Source organism: Panthera pardus, unplaced genomic scaffold, assembly GCF_024362965.1.
Source record: "Panthera pardus isolate Hobbes unplaced genomic scaffold, ASM2436296v1 HiC_scaffold_20, whole genome shotgun sequence".
NCBI classification, from domain to species: Eukaryota; Metazoa; Chordata; class Mammalia; order Carnivora; family Felidae; genus Panthera; species Panthera pardus.
Window position 1 is genome coordinate 75,857,344 of NW_026526766.1, and position 15,406 is coordinate 75,872,749.

At 40.5% G+C, this 15,406-nt stretch overlaps 1 protein-coding gene across 4 annotated transcripts in view; it reads right to left on the reverse strand.

Annotated features, from left to right (window-relative positions):
- Positions 1-15,406, reverse strand: part of ASTN2 (astrotactin 2) — an 874,248-nt gene that overhangs the window by 139,163 nt on the left and 719,679 nt on the right. For all 4 annotated transcript variants that reach the window (XM_019454036.2, XM_019454034.2, XM_019454035.2 and 1 more), the window contains 2 exons: positions 14,247-14,380; positions 12,626-12,774 (listed from right to left, as the gene is read on the reverse strand). In XM_019454036.2, coding sequence (XP_019309581.2) covers positions 12,626-12,774; positions 14,247-14,380 — 283 coding nt within the window. The remainder of the gene's footprint in view (positions 1-12,625; positions 12,775-14,246; positions 14,381-15,406) is intronic.

The following is a 15,406-nucleotide window of genomic DNA, read 5'->3' on the forward strand; positions in this document are numbered from 1 at the left end:
ATTCCATTTGCTGCTCACAACAGTGTTGAGAAGTACCGATGTTTAGTTCGGGTTTTGTTTTGTTTTTTTTTTTTTCTTTTTTCCTTAACATATTCACCTTTAGAGACTGTGTTTTGGGGAACACTGGCATAGACAGATAAGACTCTGGCAGCACCAGTAAGACTGAATATAGGGGAAGACAAGAAGAGGTAGAGAAGCCTGATGAGGAAGTTATACTGGAAGTATCTAGAGTGGCCTCAGTGAGGAAGAAAGATTTGAGGTATAATGGAGAAGGAAGGTTTTTTTTATTATTTTTTTAATGTTTATTTATTTTTGAGAGAGAGAGAGAGAGAGAGAAAGAGAAAGAGAGAGAGAGAGAGAGAGAGAGAGAGAGCACAAGGGGGGGAAGGGGCAGAGAGAAAGGGAGACACAGAATCTGAAACAGGCTCCAGGCGCTGAGCTGTCAGCACAGACACAGGAATCAAACTCACAAACCATGAGATCATGACCTGAGCCGAAGCCAGACGCTCAACCAACTGAGCCACCCAGGCGCCCCAGAAGTAAGATTTTTTTTAAGTCAACAAATAATGCCTTAGAGGGAAATCCTCCTTCCTACCCCCTCCCCAAGTCTGATGGGGGTACAGAGGTACTTATAGCTACACTCTTTTCCTCATCTTTTCCTTTCATCTTTAGGCAATCTTTTTGGATGCCTCTGCTCAGTCCCATGTCAACTATCCCTCCAACTAAGATGGACCTTAGTCCTATAAATTGGGTCACTCAGTCAACTCCTTGATGCCCACACAGAATCCTTAGGACAATGAAGTTCTGTAGAGAAACCATTCAGCCATTGTTCTTGATCCCCAGGGCCAGGGGCTTCTTGCCTCTGACTAGCATACACCGGCAGTCAGAAATGGAAAGAAACGTAGATTAAATAATCAGGATACCAAAATTCAATTTTTGACCCCACTCTTCTCAGAAGTTGGATTTTTGACTATCAACTTCACAAGCCTGATCTTCAATTCTCTCACCTTTAAATGGAGATAATAATTCCCTACTTGGAAGGATGAATTTGTGGATAAAATGAAATACTCGATTCAAAGATGCTTCAACTCATCTTCCATTGACTAGCAGCCAAGGCAATAAAACATGCATTCTTTAACATGCCTTAAACAGCTCGCCATAACTTCATCCCTTCTATGGTCTCTTCTCTTTTAAATCTACCAATCAAAATTTAATCTCCAGCCACATTACCCTTTTATTCCTTAAGGCCACTGCACATGCTTTTCCCTCTCTCTATCTGGGATACTCTTCCTTATTCATCTTCCCCTCAACCTTCACATGGTCTCACTATTTCTTGCTCACACTTCACGGCCTTTATTAGGTGCCTACCATATGCCTGACATTTTACTAGACACTGGGGATGAAGTGATAAAAAAGAGGAACATAATTCTACCTAGGAGGAGTTAATATTCTAGTGAGAAAGGCAAATGTTAAGCCCATCTCCCCCAACCCCCAATCAAAATCCATTCATTATAATTGTAATAAGTGCTACCAAGGGAGTATTAAATGCTAAAAGTTCACATAATCAATGAAAGGGCCAAATATAATCTAAGGATTTAGAGAAGTGACATTTAACTGAGACCTGAGTGTATAGACCCCAGTGGGAAAGAAAATTGGAGATATCAAGAATAGATAGAAGACTGGAGAAGAAGGCAAGAACAATTATTCATAACCTTATAGGCCATGTCAAAATTTTTTTTTTATTCAGTTAGAAGAGTTATGGGAAGCTCTTAAAAGGTTTAAGTCAGGAGAGTAATATTATAAATCAGATATCTATTCATCAACTATTAATTGAGCGTCCATGATATGCCAGGCACTGTGCTAGGTCCAGATATGATCAAGAGCTGTATTTTGAAGGGTAGCTCTGCCTTTAGAACTGAGAACTGAAAGGGACAAAACGTGGCTAATATGAAAACTAATTAGAAGGTAGCTGCAAGAGATAATTGTGGCTTACACTAGGCAATATGAAAAAAAAGAGAATAACAAGAGATAGTGTTATGTGTCGATTATACCTTCAATAATACTTCTTTTTCTCTGGCAGAGAAAGAGACGATGGAGATCGAAGCTAAAGAACTTGGTTATAAATTGAATATGAGGATAAATAAGAGAAAAGAGTTATACCTTGGGGGGTTTTCTTCAAGGAACTCAATTTATAGTGGTACCATTTACAGAGAATAAACTAACACTTGGGCAGGGGCGTATGCGTGTGGAGATGGTAACAAGTTCAGTTTGGGATGTGTTGAGTTTGGATTGTTTGTGAGACACCACACTGCACGTGCCTTTTTTTATTCAGCTAGATATGGGTAGAGAGCTCAGAAGCATGAGATGGAAATACAAACATAAGAGCAGCGAATGTGTTGATTTCAACTATCGGAGTGCACGTGGGAGCCCAGAGACAGTTTAAATTAAGAGTAGATAGAAAGGGTGGCTGGGTGGCTTAAGCATGTGACTTAGGCTCTGGTCATGATCTCATGGTTTGTGAGTTTGAGCCCCACATCAGGCTCTTCGCTGCTGTCAGTATGGAGCCCATTTCGGACCCTCTGTCCTCCCCCACCTCAAAAAATAAACTTAAAAAGAAAAGAAGAGAAGATAGAAGACCAAGACCTAAGGACTCTAAGATTTAAAGAGCAAACTGGAGGACCCGGAAAGGGAGGCTGAGTTGGAGTCAGACAGGCTAGTGGAAACCCAGGACAGTATGGTCAAAGAAAGCAAGAAAAGCAAAGGTTTCAGAAGACAATGGTCAACCCCATAGAACAAATGAAGATATCAAGTAAATTATGATCAAAAATTAAAAAAAAAAATCATTGGATTTAGTACCGCATGGAAGTCACAGACATGTGCAGAGAAAATGATTCATGTCAGCAACATGGTGGTTGCAGGAGACAGAGTCAAGCAAAGTGAGGTGAGGAAGGAGTGGAAAGTGAAGAAATGGGGTCAACCACTGTAGATTCTACTTTCAAAAGTGTGTTTATTAAGACGAGACAAACTGATAGTAGAAAATGGAGTGTTTTGTTTCTTTAAGAAGAAAAACCTACAAGAATATTTAAATTATGGTAAAAATAATCTACTGAAGGAGAGACTGAAGATACAAAATACAGGGATATAATTAATATGTAAAGTTTCCTAAGAATTTAGGAGGACATGAGGGCAGTGTGAATAAGGGGACTAACTCTAGGTGCGCCTGGGTGGCTCATTGGTTAAACGTCCAACTTCGGCTCAGGTCATGATCTCGTGGTTCATGAGTTCGAGCCCTGCGTCAGGCTCTGTGCTGACAGCTCGGAGCCTAGAGCCTGCTTTGGATTCTGTGTCTCTGTCTCTCTCTCTGCCCCTCCCCCGCTCATTCTCTCTCTGTCTCTGTCTCTCTCTCTCTCAAATAAATAAACATTAAAACAATTAAAAGGACTAACTCTAGAGAGGAAGAGCACCTCCTACATCGTATCATCAGGGAAGTGGAAAAATAGGCAGAAAGGGGCACAGAGACTTAAAATTGTCAAAGACGGAGGTTGAACTACTCCCTATGTTATCTTCTCTGTGAATGAGGGACAAGCCCATCTGCTGAGAGAGGCGGGGAAGGATAGGGTGTCATCAATTGAAAGATGATGGAGAAGAAAGTAAATGACAGGAGAAGTCTAGTAGGATTGCCTGGTGGTGAAGCATCCAGATGACACTGGTGACTGATGATATACTGGTGCCAAATACTCTCAACTGTGTGCTTTTCTCCAGCAGTGTGACTGTATGTACAAGCAGCAGGGAAGAAGTGAGACTTGAAGAGCAGTCTTTTCAGCCGGAGGGTGAGCTCCACTTGGGAGGGCTCATAGTCTTGAATAAGAGGGGTTAATCAGTATGATTAATTACTAAAACCAGAATCTTGAACAGCTCCCTCACTTCCTCTAGGTAGCCTTTACTGACACCATGCGCCTGAGTTAGAAGCCTCTATTCTGTGCTCTTAACAGTATCTGAATTATCTCCACACCTATCATGCTAGAGGGTAATTTCTTGCTATGTTCTCTCTCTCTCCCAGTCAAGTACAAGATCCATATGGGCAAGAATCATGCCTGTTTTATTACTCTCCCATGCCCAGCATGTTCTGCAATATATGGACCACAGTAAGAGCTCCATATACATTAATGAGATGAGTGAATGTGCTTTATGAACTGTAAAAAAAAGAAGAAGAAGAAGAAAGAAAAAGAAAAGAAAAAACTCTGATACAGAAAGTGGGCTGGGTAGAAAGCAGGCTGGGTGGCATGCAGGAATGGAGAGAATTAAGACCCTCCAAGTACCTTTTCCCTTTGGAAGTACTTCACTTTTGGAAACCTCTCATCCGAAGAGCAGCTGTAGTGACAGAAATGTTTTCTGAGGATCTAATATCAGTTCCAGATGTTTTCAGTCATGTTGGTTTGTACCTCACCCTGTAAAACATATTTTCTTCATCCCCCCTCCTCTCCTCCACTCTAGCTGAGGGAATGAGGCCCAGTCTCCAATGACATCACCTCCCTCAAGCTGGTCCAGAGCAGGCAGACGGCAGGAGGATAGGGACCCTCTAGCTTCTCAAAGAGTGTGGCTGAGCCATGGCCTACGCTGCTTGAGAAGCTCTGAGTAATCTCCACAGTATTTTTTCAACAGTTCTATCACAGATGTTGCTATAACCATCCTCTCAGCTCCTAGGGAAATTGGGGCCATGTTGTCCCTTGCCTTCAGTTACTCCCCCACACAAATTGACCTCTATAACTGCTTGCCTTCACCCGAGAAGGTCTTCAGTCTAAGGTCTAAGATGGGATGGTGTGTGTGGGGGAGGGGGGTTGTCTTTCGGTTGTAGATTAGATTTAATAGAAACTTAATGGAAATTGGGAGAAAGAAGATATCGAATGGGGGTGGGGTGGTGGAGGCATCTTCTCATCATTCTAGACATCATCCGTGACCCAGATCTAGAGGAATTTATATGAGCAGTTTATACCTAAGCCAGTTCAGGGAGACAAACACAAGAAAAGATGGTGCGAGACACAGACAGAAGAGGACATGAAGTGAAAAAGACAAAGGAAGAGACAGAAAGATATCAAGAGGAAACACACACAGAGGGAGAAAAAGAAAGAGAAAGAGGGAGGGAGAGAGTCAGGAAAGGACAGAGAAAGGAGGAAACACACACAAAAGCTGAGAGTTGGCAGAAGGGGAGCCTGGTACTGATCGGCTGGGGAGCAGCCCAGCAGGCTCCCAGATGCCAGGACAGCAAAGGGCACTGACCAGCTCCAGATGTTGCTGCTTGGGGAATGGTGTAAAGGCCCTGCTGCCTCTGTGGGGGCCCAGGCCTGAATCAAACAAGTTGAAGTTGGAAAGCCCATGGCAAGAGAGAGAAGTTTCTGATTTTTAGAAGGTTAAAAAATCCAGCAGATTACCTAGGCAAGTTCAGGGGGGTGTGGTGGGAGATTATGACACTGAGTGAGACCCTTCCCCTTCTTGTCTTCATTCTTCTGACCCTTATAATGAGGGAGCTGGACTCATGCTTTAGGTCCTTCTACTCTGAACTTCTGGGGTTCACAGAAGCTGACATATATGAAAATAGACAAAGTAGTGATGATTCTGAAGGTCTACATTCCCTATAAGGTCACAGTCCTCCAGCTGCCATCAGGTGGCTCAATACTTCATCATGCCCAGACAAACAGATACCTTCTATGCCCTAATTTCCATCTGCCTCAGCACGGCACAGCCTACTAGAGGTAATATGGACTGGTGGAAAGATGACTGGAATTGGCAGGGAAAGCAGGGAAAGAAACCAGAGTCCCTCCCATTTTATCTCCAGCTCGACTACTAACTCATCCTACGTGCCACTTCCAGTCAAGCCCCTACCCTTTCCTCACCTATTCCTCCATAAGTCAATCAAGGAATTTGACTTTATTAAATATGCTTGTGCCTCAGCCCCCACTTCATATTCCTACCCTCCTGCCCAAAAGGCTGAAACCCGTGCCAATTTCTCTGGTGAGGCCACGCGAGAGAACCAGACGTCTGTTTTTAATATCGATGACAGGTTAGTGTGTGGGGAATTTAGCCACCCCCCAAAACAAGCCCCGTTTCTGCTCAAAACAACTGGAACAGGAGGCTACTTATGTTTGGCTTTCCCAATAGAGTCCCAGAACCGACAGAGCAATGGCTTCTCTGAAAGAAACAAAGAGAGCGCCAAACCCAGGGGCGAGGGGCAGGGGAAGGAGACAGGGAAGGAGAGTGAGCATTTCAACAGCTAGTTCAAAAAGATATGGAACAGATGGCAGTAATAAAGTGTGGTGTGTTTGTGTGTGTAAAAGAGAGACAGAGAGAGGGCAAGAGAGAAAGAGTCCGTACGCATGTATATCAGTGCACACACATTCGTGAGCTTGCAAATAAATAATTCCAGCACTGGACTCAGCTGTTGGTGAAAATCCAGAGATCAAAGGAGAAAGCCCGCATTTCCTTATTCTGGCCTCCCCTGGCCAAGTGTGTGAGTAATCCTAATTCTCCATCCAAAACAAGTCTTACACCTTACTTTGTTGTTTTCTTCTGAACATTTAATTTTCCTTTCATTGTTTTTAATTCATGGAAATGATAAGCAACTAAAATTTACTAGTACCTACTCTGTCCCAAGAACTTTACTACCTTCGATCTTGAAGGTAGCATGTTCAGTGATTGTTATTTTTCCCATTCCATAGATAAGGAAACTGAGACCTAGAAAAGATTATGACTGGCCCTAGATTTCTCAGTGCAAAGTGGTGGAAACTGAAAGCAGAAGCCAAGTTTTCCAAAGTCCATACTCCTTCATTAGGCTTCTATCCTCTAAGATAAAACTCAATCAGATGAGCTGGGATATTTAAATTTGAGCCAGGTGAAGTTTCAAGATGGTTGAGACATGGTAAAGATGACATAGAGGCAAAAAAAAAAAAAAAAAGTTTTTGCTTCAGATAGCCCCCAATCATCCATAGCATCAGTTGACCATGATACATTTTAGAAGGCTTATTATATACTCACCTAGTCTCTAGGGCTACATAAGACTAAATATCTATATCTATACACATATACATACATATATTGATATCTACCCATAAACAACTCAATTCATTAACATTGAAAATCTATGTGGGTCAGGCACTATGGGAGGATTCCAAACTATACAGAAATAAGTCATTATCTTCTTCTTTGTAGACAGCTACCCACTAAAAAATTCAAGAGCTGAACAATGGGGATAATGAAAGTCAAGTCACACAGGAAAGGATCAGAAGAACCTATAAAGATGGAAGTAGCTATGTCATTACCTTCAAACTTCTGAGTGACAGCAGGAAGAAGAAGGGGTGATATCTGTGTGGGGTGACCTCAGACCATTAACTAAAAACAAGTAAGCTTCATGTATATAAAAGAAAGAAAGAAAGAAAGAAAGAAAGAAAGAAAGAAAGAAAGAAAGAAAGAAAGAAAGAAAAAGAAAATAAATTCTTGGATCAGAGCATTGGTTCCTAGACAATCAGAAGGAAGAATCTTGGATTTCCATTTCTGGACCAGATGGACAAACAGCCACTAGATTAATTTCCCCAGCTGCCTGAAACATAAAGAAATTAAAAAAGGAAAAGAAAGAGTATAAAACAAATGTTCAAACTGGAACTCAGCAACAAAGGTCAGAGATCTTGAAAGATTGAAATTGAAAACAAATTATGTGAGCCCTTAAAATTTTCCAGATTACTGCCTTTAGAGAGTTTCCAGATCACTGTGCAGTGACAGGGAGGCCTGCAAGATTCCCTGCACTGAGAAGACCCAGTTCTCAGTCTGAAGAGATCAAAAATGACTACAGGGATAAAAGAATGGAGAGAGGAGAGCTACACAAAGAGAAAATTGAAGAGATCTGTGGAGGGTCCCATTTCAACACTCACCACAGTACTGACTAATGAATGTAGGTGAGGAAACTACTACCTCAAGAGGATTAGATGGAACGCTGCCAAGTGTTCATATAGGGGCCAAAAATAGTGGCTGTTCCTACCAGCCATACTGGAAAATCTCATAATTCATAGGCCATTGTGTGGAGCACATAGAAGAATCTTGCCTCAGTAGTAAGGAATAATTAGCCCTAGACTAAACACTGCTCCAGTTCCACCTAACAAATCTTAAAAGTGAGACTCAAAAGAATAGAACTATTTCCAAGTAACTTAACTGTGTCCCAGAACAGAGTTAAAAAATATAGGAATACAAAAATATCCAGCACCAACAAGGCAAAAATAAAAATGTCTGGCATCCAGTCAAAAATTACCTGGCATGTAAAGAAGCAGGAAAATGCAACCCATAATGGGGAAAGAAACCAATCCATTTAAACTGACTCAGACATTAGAATTAGCATATAAAGACATTAAAACAATTATAACTCTATTCCATATGTCAAAAATGTTAAAGTGTGTGATATATTAACAAGACCCAAACTGAACTTTTAAAGATGAAAATTATAATGTCTGAGACGAAAAATTTACCAGATAGGGTCAAAAATAGGTTAGACTTTGCAGAAGGTATTGAAGATCCATCCAAAATTAAACAAAGAATTAAAAAAAAATAAAAATAGAATCACTTCACATGGCGAAAAACACATAAAATTAGAGTCACTGAAGGAGAATAAAGATGCTCAGGAAGAAAAAAATATATATAAAAAAAAATAATGGTCCCCAAATCTCCAAACATGATAGAACTATAAACCCACATATCCAAGAAGCTCAATGAACCTCAAGCACAATAAAATAATAAAATTGCTCAAAACTTGGACTAAAGAGAAGATCTTAGAAGCATCCACAGGACAAAAATGGTATGTATATACAGGGGGTCAAAGGTAGGAATAAAAGCAGATTTCTCAATGCAAACAATGTAAGCAAGACAGAGAAGCAACAGTTTTAAATTACTAAAAGAAAAACATGTCAATCTAGAATTCTATATCCAGCAATAACAACTTACAAAAGCAGAAGCAGAAAGAATCTATCACTAACAGATCTGAAAGGTAAGAAATAGAAAAAGACATCCTTTAGGAAGGACAATGAAATTAGATGAAAATATGTATGTGAAGGAATGATGAGCAGCAAAAATGGTAACTACATGGGTAAATATATAGAATTATTTTTTTCTTAAAAAAATAAAATTACTTTTCTTATTATTTAAATGTCTTTAAATATAATTATTCCTTGGTGGCTGGAACATCTATTTTTCTACAAAACTGGAAAAATGAACCTGGTTCTAAAAGAATGTATGACAAAATAAAACATGTGAAGCAGTGTTGATTCTTCAAAAAAAAAAATATTCTTTAGGGAAAAATAATGACAAGTTATAGAATATAACATGCATATATATATGCAAAATGTATGTCAATACAATAAAAGCTAGGAGAGGAGAAATAAAAGTATACTATTATAAGGTTCCTATACTATATATATATAGTGGTATAATAGCTTTGAAGGTATATCATGATATGCTGACTATGCATATATAAACACTAAAGTAACCACTAAAATAAAAAAAGATATATAGTTAATAAGTGAACAAAGGAGATAAAAAGGAATCATAAAAACACCCAATCCAAAAAAAGGAAAAAAAGAGAAGAAATATGGGACAACAGAAAATAAGTAGCAAGATGACAAACCTAAACCTGACCAAAAAAAGAAAATCACATTAAATATGAATGGTCTAAATACCCCAATTTAAAGGTAACAGTGTCAAATTGGATTTAAAAAATATATACAAAAGACCTAAATATATGTTGCCTACAAGAAATATATTTTATTTTATTTTATTTTTGATAACTAAATGGAATTTATTTTTTTTACATTTGATAAAAGATTTTATTTATTTTTTAATATAATTTATTGTCAAATTGGTTTCCATACAACACCCAGCGTTCATCCCAACAAGTGCTCTCTTCCCTGCCCATCACCCATTTTCCCCTCCCCCCCCCACCCCCACAATCTACCCTTAGTTTGTTCTCAGTCCTTAAGAGTTTTAAAGTGGATGCTGAAAATAATGACAGAACAGATTCTGGTCCATAAAGCCAGTCTCAATAAATTTAAAATGATTAAAGTCATAAAAATTATGTTCTTTGATATATAGTGACATCAATAACAAAAAGATGTCTGTAAAATCCCCAATATTTGGAACATAAGTAACATTAAATAAGTAGCCATAAAGAATCCATAAGTCAAAGAAGAAAACAAAAGGGAAATTAGAATATATTTTGAACTGAATGAAAATGAAAACTCAATTTATCAAAAATTGGTAAGCCACTAAAGCAGTAGTTAGGGGGAATGCTTATAAGAAAAATCTCAAAACAATAACCTCAGCTACTACCTTAAAAATCCAGGAAAAAGAGGAGTGAACTAAATCCAGTTAGCCAAAGAAATAATAAAGATCCCAACAGAACACAATGAAACAGGTAACAATAGTGAAAACAGATGAAACCAAAGTTGACTGGCTTGAGAAAGTAAATAAATTACATAACCTTTGAGCCAGATTGATCAGAAAGAGAGAGAGAGAGAGAAAGGCAAACTGCCAAAATCAAGAATGAGAGAGAGATCACTATAATTTCTAAATTTCCATGGGTATTAAAAGACTAATTATAGAATGTTATGAACAACTTTTTGCCAGTAAATTTTATAACCTACATGAAATGGCCAAATTCCTTGAAATACACAAGCTATAATCTGAATAGCCTTGTATCTATCAGACAATTAAATTGGTAGTTAAACCTTCCTACAGGGAAAGCTCCAAGCCCAGATTATTTCACTGGTGAATTCTATCAAATAATTAAGGAAGAAATACTGCTAATTCTATCCAAACTCTTTTAAAAAATGGAAAAGGAAGGAAATATTTTGCGAGGGCAAATTTACGTTGAGAGGCCAGAATTAATCCTGATAATAAAAACAGACAAAAGCATTACAAGAAAACTACAGACCAGAATCTCTCAGGAACATAGATGCAAAAAATTCGCAACAAAATTTTAACACATCAAATCCAACAATATGTAGAAAGAAAAAAAAAAGATAATGCATCATGACCATGTGGGATTTACTTACTCTGGAAGTGTAAGGTTTCTTTTTATCATTTGGAAATCCATCAATGTAATTTATCATATTTTTAAATGTAATCTATCATATTCACAAAGAAACAAACTATATGATCATTTCAATAGGCAGAAAATTCAACATCCATTTCTAATTCAAACAAAACAAAAATCTCTCAGCAAATGAGTATTCAGTCTTCCATCATGAAGTCTGATGTTACATAAAGAATGAGCACGGTGCTGGAGTGAGATTTGGTTATAAAGCCTGACTCTACTAGGTACTGGTTGTAGGACTTTGGCAAAATCTCACACCTCTCTAGGTGGATCCATTTACTTGATCTGTAAGCAAGGCTGCTAATCATTTGGAGAGTGAAGTTAGAAAAATGACGGCACTTGTTCCTCTGACCCCCGCCCTCCCCAAATCAATTTCAACAGGTAGCCATGCAGAAAAATACGTCAGCAAGAACTAAAGTTTCTAGGTAAGGGATTATAGCACTTGGGTGAGGCACAAAAACAGGAAAAGCGATAGTAAGCAGGTTAAGAAAGATAAGATTCACTATCGTAACCTCCCCCAAGATGGGACAGACCAATTCAGAGAGAGAAATCCTCCCTGTGGAAGGAGAGAGAAGTGTGTGCGTGGCTTCACCAAGAACCCTGTACCCGCTATTGAGGCCCAAGAAGCTTTCACGGCACCAGGCTCTCACGAACTCAAGCTTCCAACCCATCCTGGTGCCTACCAGTTCCTACAGCTCCAGGGGTCCCTGTGGGCCAGGCTTCACTTGGTTCCAGTGATGACTGGGCATAACCCAAGCATACAATACACGCTCACAGAAAATTGGTTAGTTTGCCATGTATCTAAACCATATTCTCAATGATGCTTCATGGTTAATTAAATCGACAGTGCCTTCAGATACAGTCAGCGTATGCCTGACTACCACAGACCCAGACTCCTGGCCTGCCTTGAAGCCAAACCCGCCCCCACACAGCCAATCTCCAGGACGGCACAGCTTCCTGGCTCTATCAGACATTCAGAATTCAAGGAGAGCAACTCAGAGTCACAACCAAATGTAGCACTCTGAAGAGTCCCTTTTCTCATCTCCTCCCGAATGCGTGAGTCATTTCCAAATCCCTCTTCCCCACCACTGAAGACCGCTATCTCACTAGAGATGGTATGTCTCACTAGAAAAGGCAATTCCTTGAGTTTCTTTATCTCCGTCCCAGAGATTATACACTTACAGACTCTGTTATTCAAACATGTGACCTGTAGGCCTTTCCAAGCAGGAAAGGTTAAGTCCTTTTCTAAATTAACACTTTGATATATGACTTTAACGATCCATCTCAGAGAATCAGAAATTCTTTCCAACTACAATTTAATATCTTTCCCCACTGAAAAATCATATAAAAAGGCATACAGGTGTGGGCACCAGGTGACAATCACAAAACAATGAAATCTCAAATGCCTTCCCACATCAGATGACAGTAAGTCTCCAAATCCATTTCTCTCCTCTGTCACGCCACCCCAACAAAATGCGAAGTCATGGGCTTCCTACTTACCTGTATAGAGGTCTGTATCCGTGTATTCATCCACCTTCTTGTGCTGCAGAATATAGTCAGAGACCTTGGTCCCAATAGCTGGTTGAACATCCACCCACTCCAAGGAGACCACTGTGCTGGAGGGCTCTACTGTTGGGGACAGACGAAGCCTAGAAAGGGTGACGGGAAAGGTTAGTCATTTCCCAGTCAGCATTATCTGGGCTCCAAAAGCTTGTGCACAGGATTCACCCTAGGCTCAAATCCTGTTTCAACCCACCAACAAGCCTTTGTATGGACTCTGGCAATTCATTATACCTCTTTCAGTCTCCATTTTCTTATCCATAAAACAGGGTTATGAATAGCTACCTTTCAGGATCAGTGTGGGATCCAGTAAATTAACCCAAGCATATGATATATGCTCACAGAAAATTGATTTTTCCATGTATCTAAACCATATTATCAATGATGCTTCACTGTTAATTAAATTCACAGTGCCTTCAGATACAGTAGCCTCAACCTTCCTGCCATTCTCTCCAATCCCCCAACAGATCAGTCAGATCTATAACATCTTTAAATCAACACTCCCTCAGAGAGGGCAGGAGTCCCAGAGAATCCTTTTATAAGTTACGACACAGCACAACGATTGAAGGTCAGAACTGGAAAAGTCCTTAGAGGATGGGAAGTTCAATCACCTCATTTCACAGGTAGGGAAGCAAGGAAAAGAAAAACTATTTGTGAAAACTCACACAGCATGTTGGGCACAGAACTGTGATGGTAATTTCCTTGTGCCCAGCCCAGATTCCTTCTCTGTTTCCATTACACTACCTCTTCAAGAACTATCTTATGGTGTAATCTACCCAACACACACAAAGGGATGTTATGGACCTCTGGTTCCCCCATATTGGCTCTTGTTCCTCTCTCCTATGCTCCTCACAGCACTGTCTTAATCACACTACATCAGTTGAGATGATCTCTTACTTCCCTGAATGCTGAATTTCCCACATTGGGGCTTTCACATGTGTTCCTCCTTTTGCTTGAACCACGATGGTGCCATTTGTTGCCTGGAAAACTACTCTGATTCAGGTCTTTTCAGAGAGGCTTCCCTCCCTCCCCTCCAACTAATGCACCAACCACATTATTCTCTCCTAGCACCTCTTTGTCTTTCTTTCATATATTTATTACCTTTTTGAACTGTATCATACTTTCCTGTTTTTGCTTTGATATCTATCCCCTCACTAAAGGGTCAGCTCCCTAAGTGCACAGACTGTCTTGTTCACTGATGAATTCCCCAGTGCCTGACACACAGCAGGTGTTCAAAAATTATTTGTTGAATGAATGAATTAAATGACATTTCTTAGACAACATTCTATACCCTCCTTACCTCAGTAGCCCCAGTGACCAACACAGGAACTGATTAAGCAGCTGTCAGTGCCCAGTAAACGTCTCCTAAACAGATGAGCGCGGAGATAAATGGAGGGGATCATTTAAAAAATCTGGTTTCTATTCTCCCCAAATACTCTGCTTTCTCAAAGGAGGAGGCAGGTCACAGAGACTTCAGGGATCTGGTGATGCACTCGGGGACAGGACTGTGAGTCCATAAAAGGGGTGGCCAGAGGAAGAGGGACCATGCACACATACGTACACTGGCTGTGGGAGGGGGCTGCAGTTGGGGAGCCCACTGGCATCAAAGGCGCTGAGGTCACATCTGCACCAGTCATCGATCACATCCCCTTTTCCAGAGCACCAGTAGGAGCTCATCAGTGCGCTCTTGAAGGCCTGGAATAAAGAAGGGCAGAAGAGATGATGATGATCATGGTGGAGAGATTGAGAGTGAAGATCTCAGGGACCAGAGTTGACCCAAGCTTCAGAGCAACCCACCTAGGCACAGGACACCGTGTCTTTCCCAAAGACCTAACACTCTGCCACCAGGTTCTCCCATTCTGAGCCATTCTCTCCCCCAGGCAGCCAGAATGGTCACTGAGGAAGGACAGTGGTAACAGCAACTGCTGAGAACCTCCTCTGGGGCCCAGCACTCTACCTGAATTAAATTATGTAATCTTCTCCACCCCATGCAATCGATATCACAATTATTATTATCATCGTCATTTCCCACTCTACCCATTGGAGTACTGAGGTCCACAGAAATAACTTGTCTGAGGTTCACAGCCAGTAACGTGATGGAGCTGGGATCTCATGAAAACAGTCTGGGCCCAGGCCCTGCCCCTCCCCACCCCTTTTTAATTGAAGTATAATTAACAGTGTTATATTAGTTTCAAGTGTACCACATAAGGATTCCACAATTCTACACACTACTCAGTGCTTAGCACAGTAAGTAAAGTCACCAGACTTCTTGCAGATGTTTGGTCCATCTCACCTCCCCGTGTGGAAACCTTCAGAGGCTCCCCCCAAGGCCCTCAGGATAAAGCCTAAGCTCCTTACTCCAGCTCCTGATGGCTTCCACGGGCTCATCGTTCACCACTCCTGTGATGTTCCCTTACATGCTAATGTCCACCCTCATGCCACCTCTAACATTCTCACCGCAGTAAATTCCTATGAAAAGCGTGCTCTAAGTTAGGAGACAACAAATTCCTTCTGTAAAGGGCCAGATAGCAAATAGTTTTGGCTTTGTGGCCAGGTAGTCTCTGCCACAATTAACTTAGCTTTGCCTTTGTAGCCCACAAGCGACAGAGATACTTTAAATGAATGGGCACGATTGTGTTCTGATAAAAACGTTATTGACAAAGACAGGAAGCAGGCTAAATTTGGTCTAGGTCCACAGTTTGCTGACCCTTCCTCTCAACG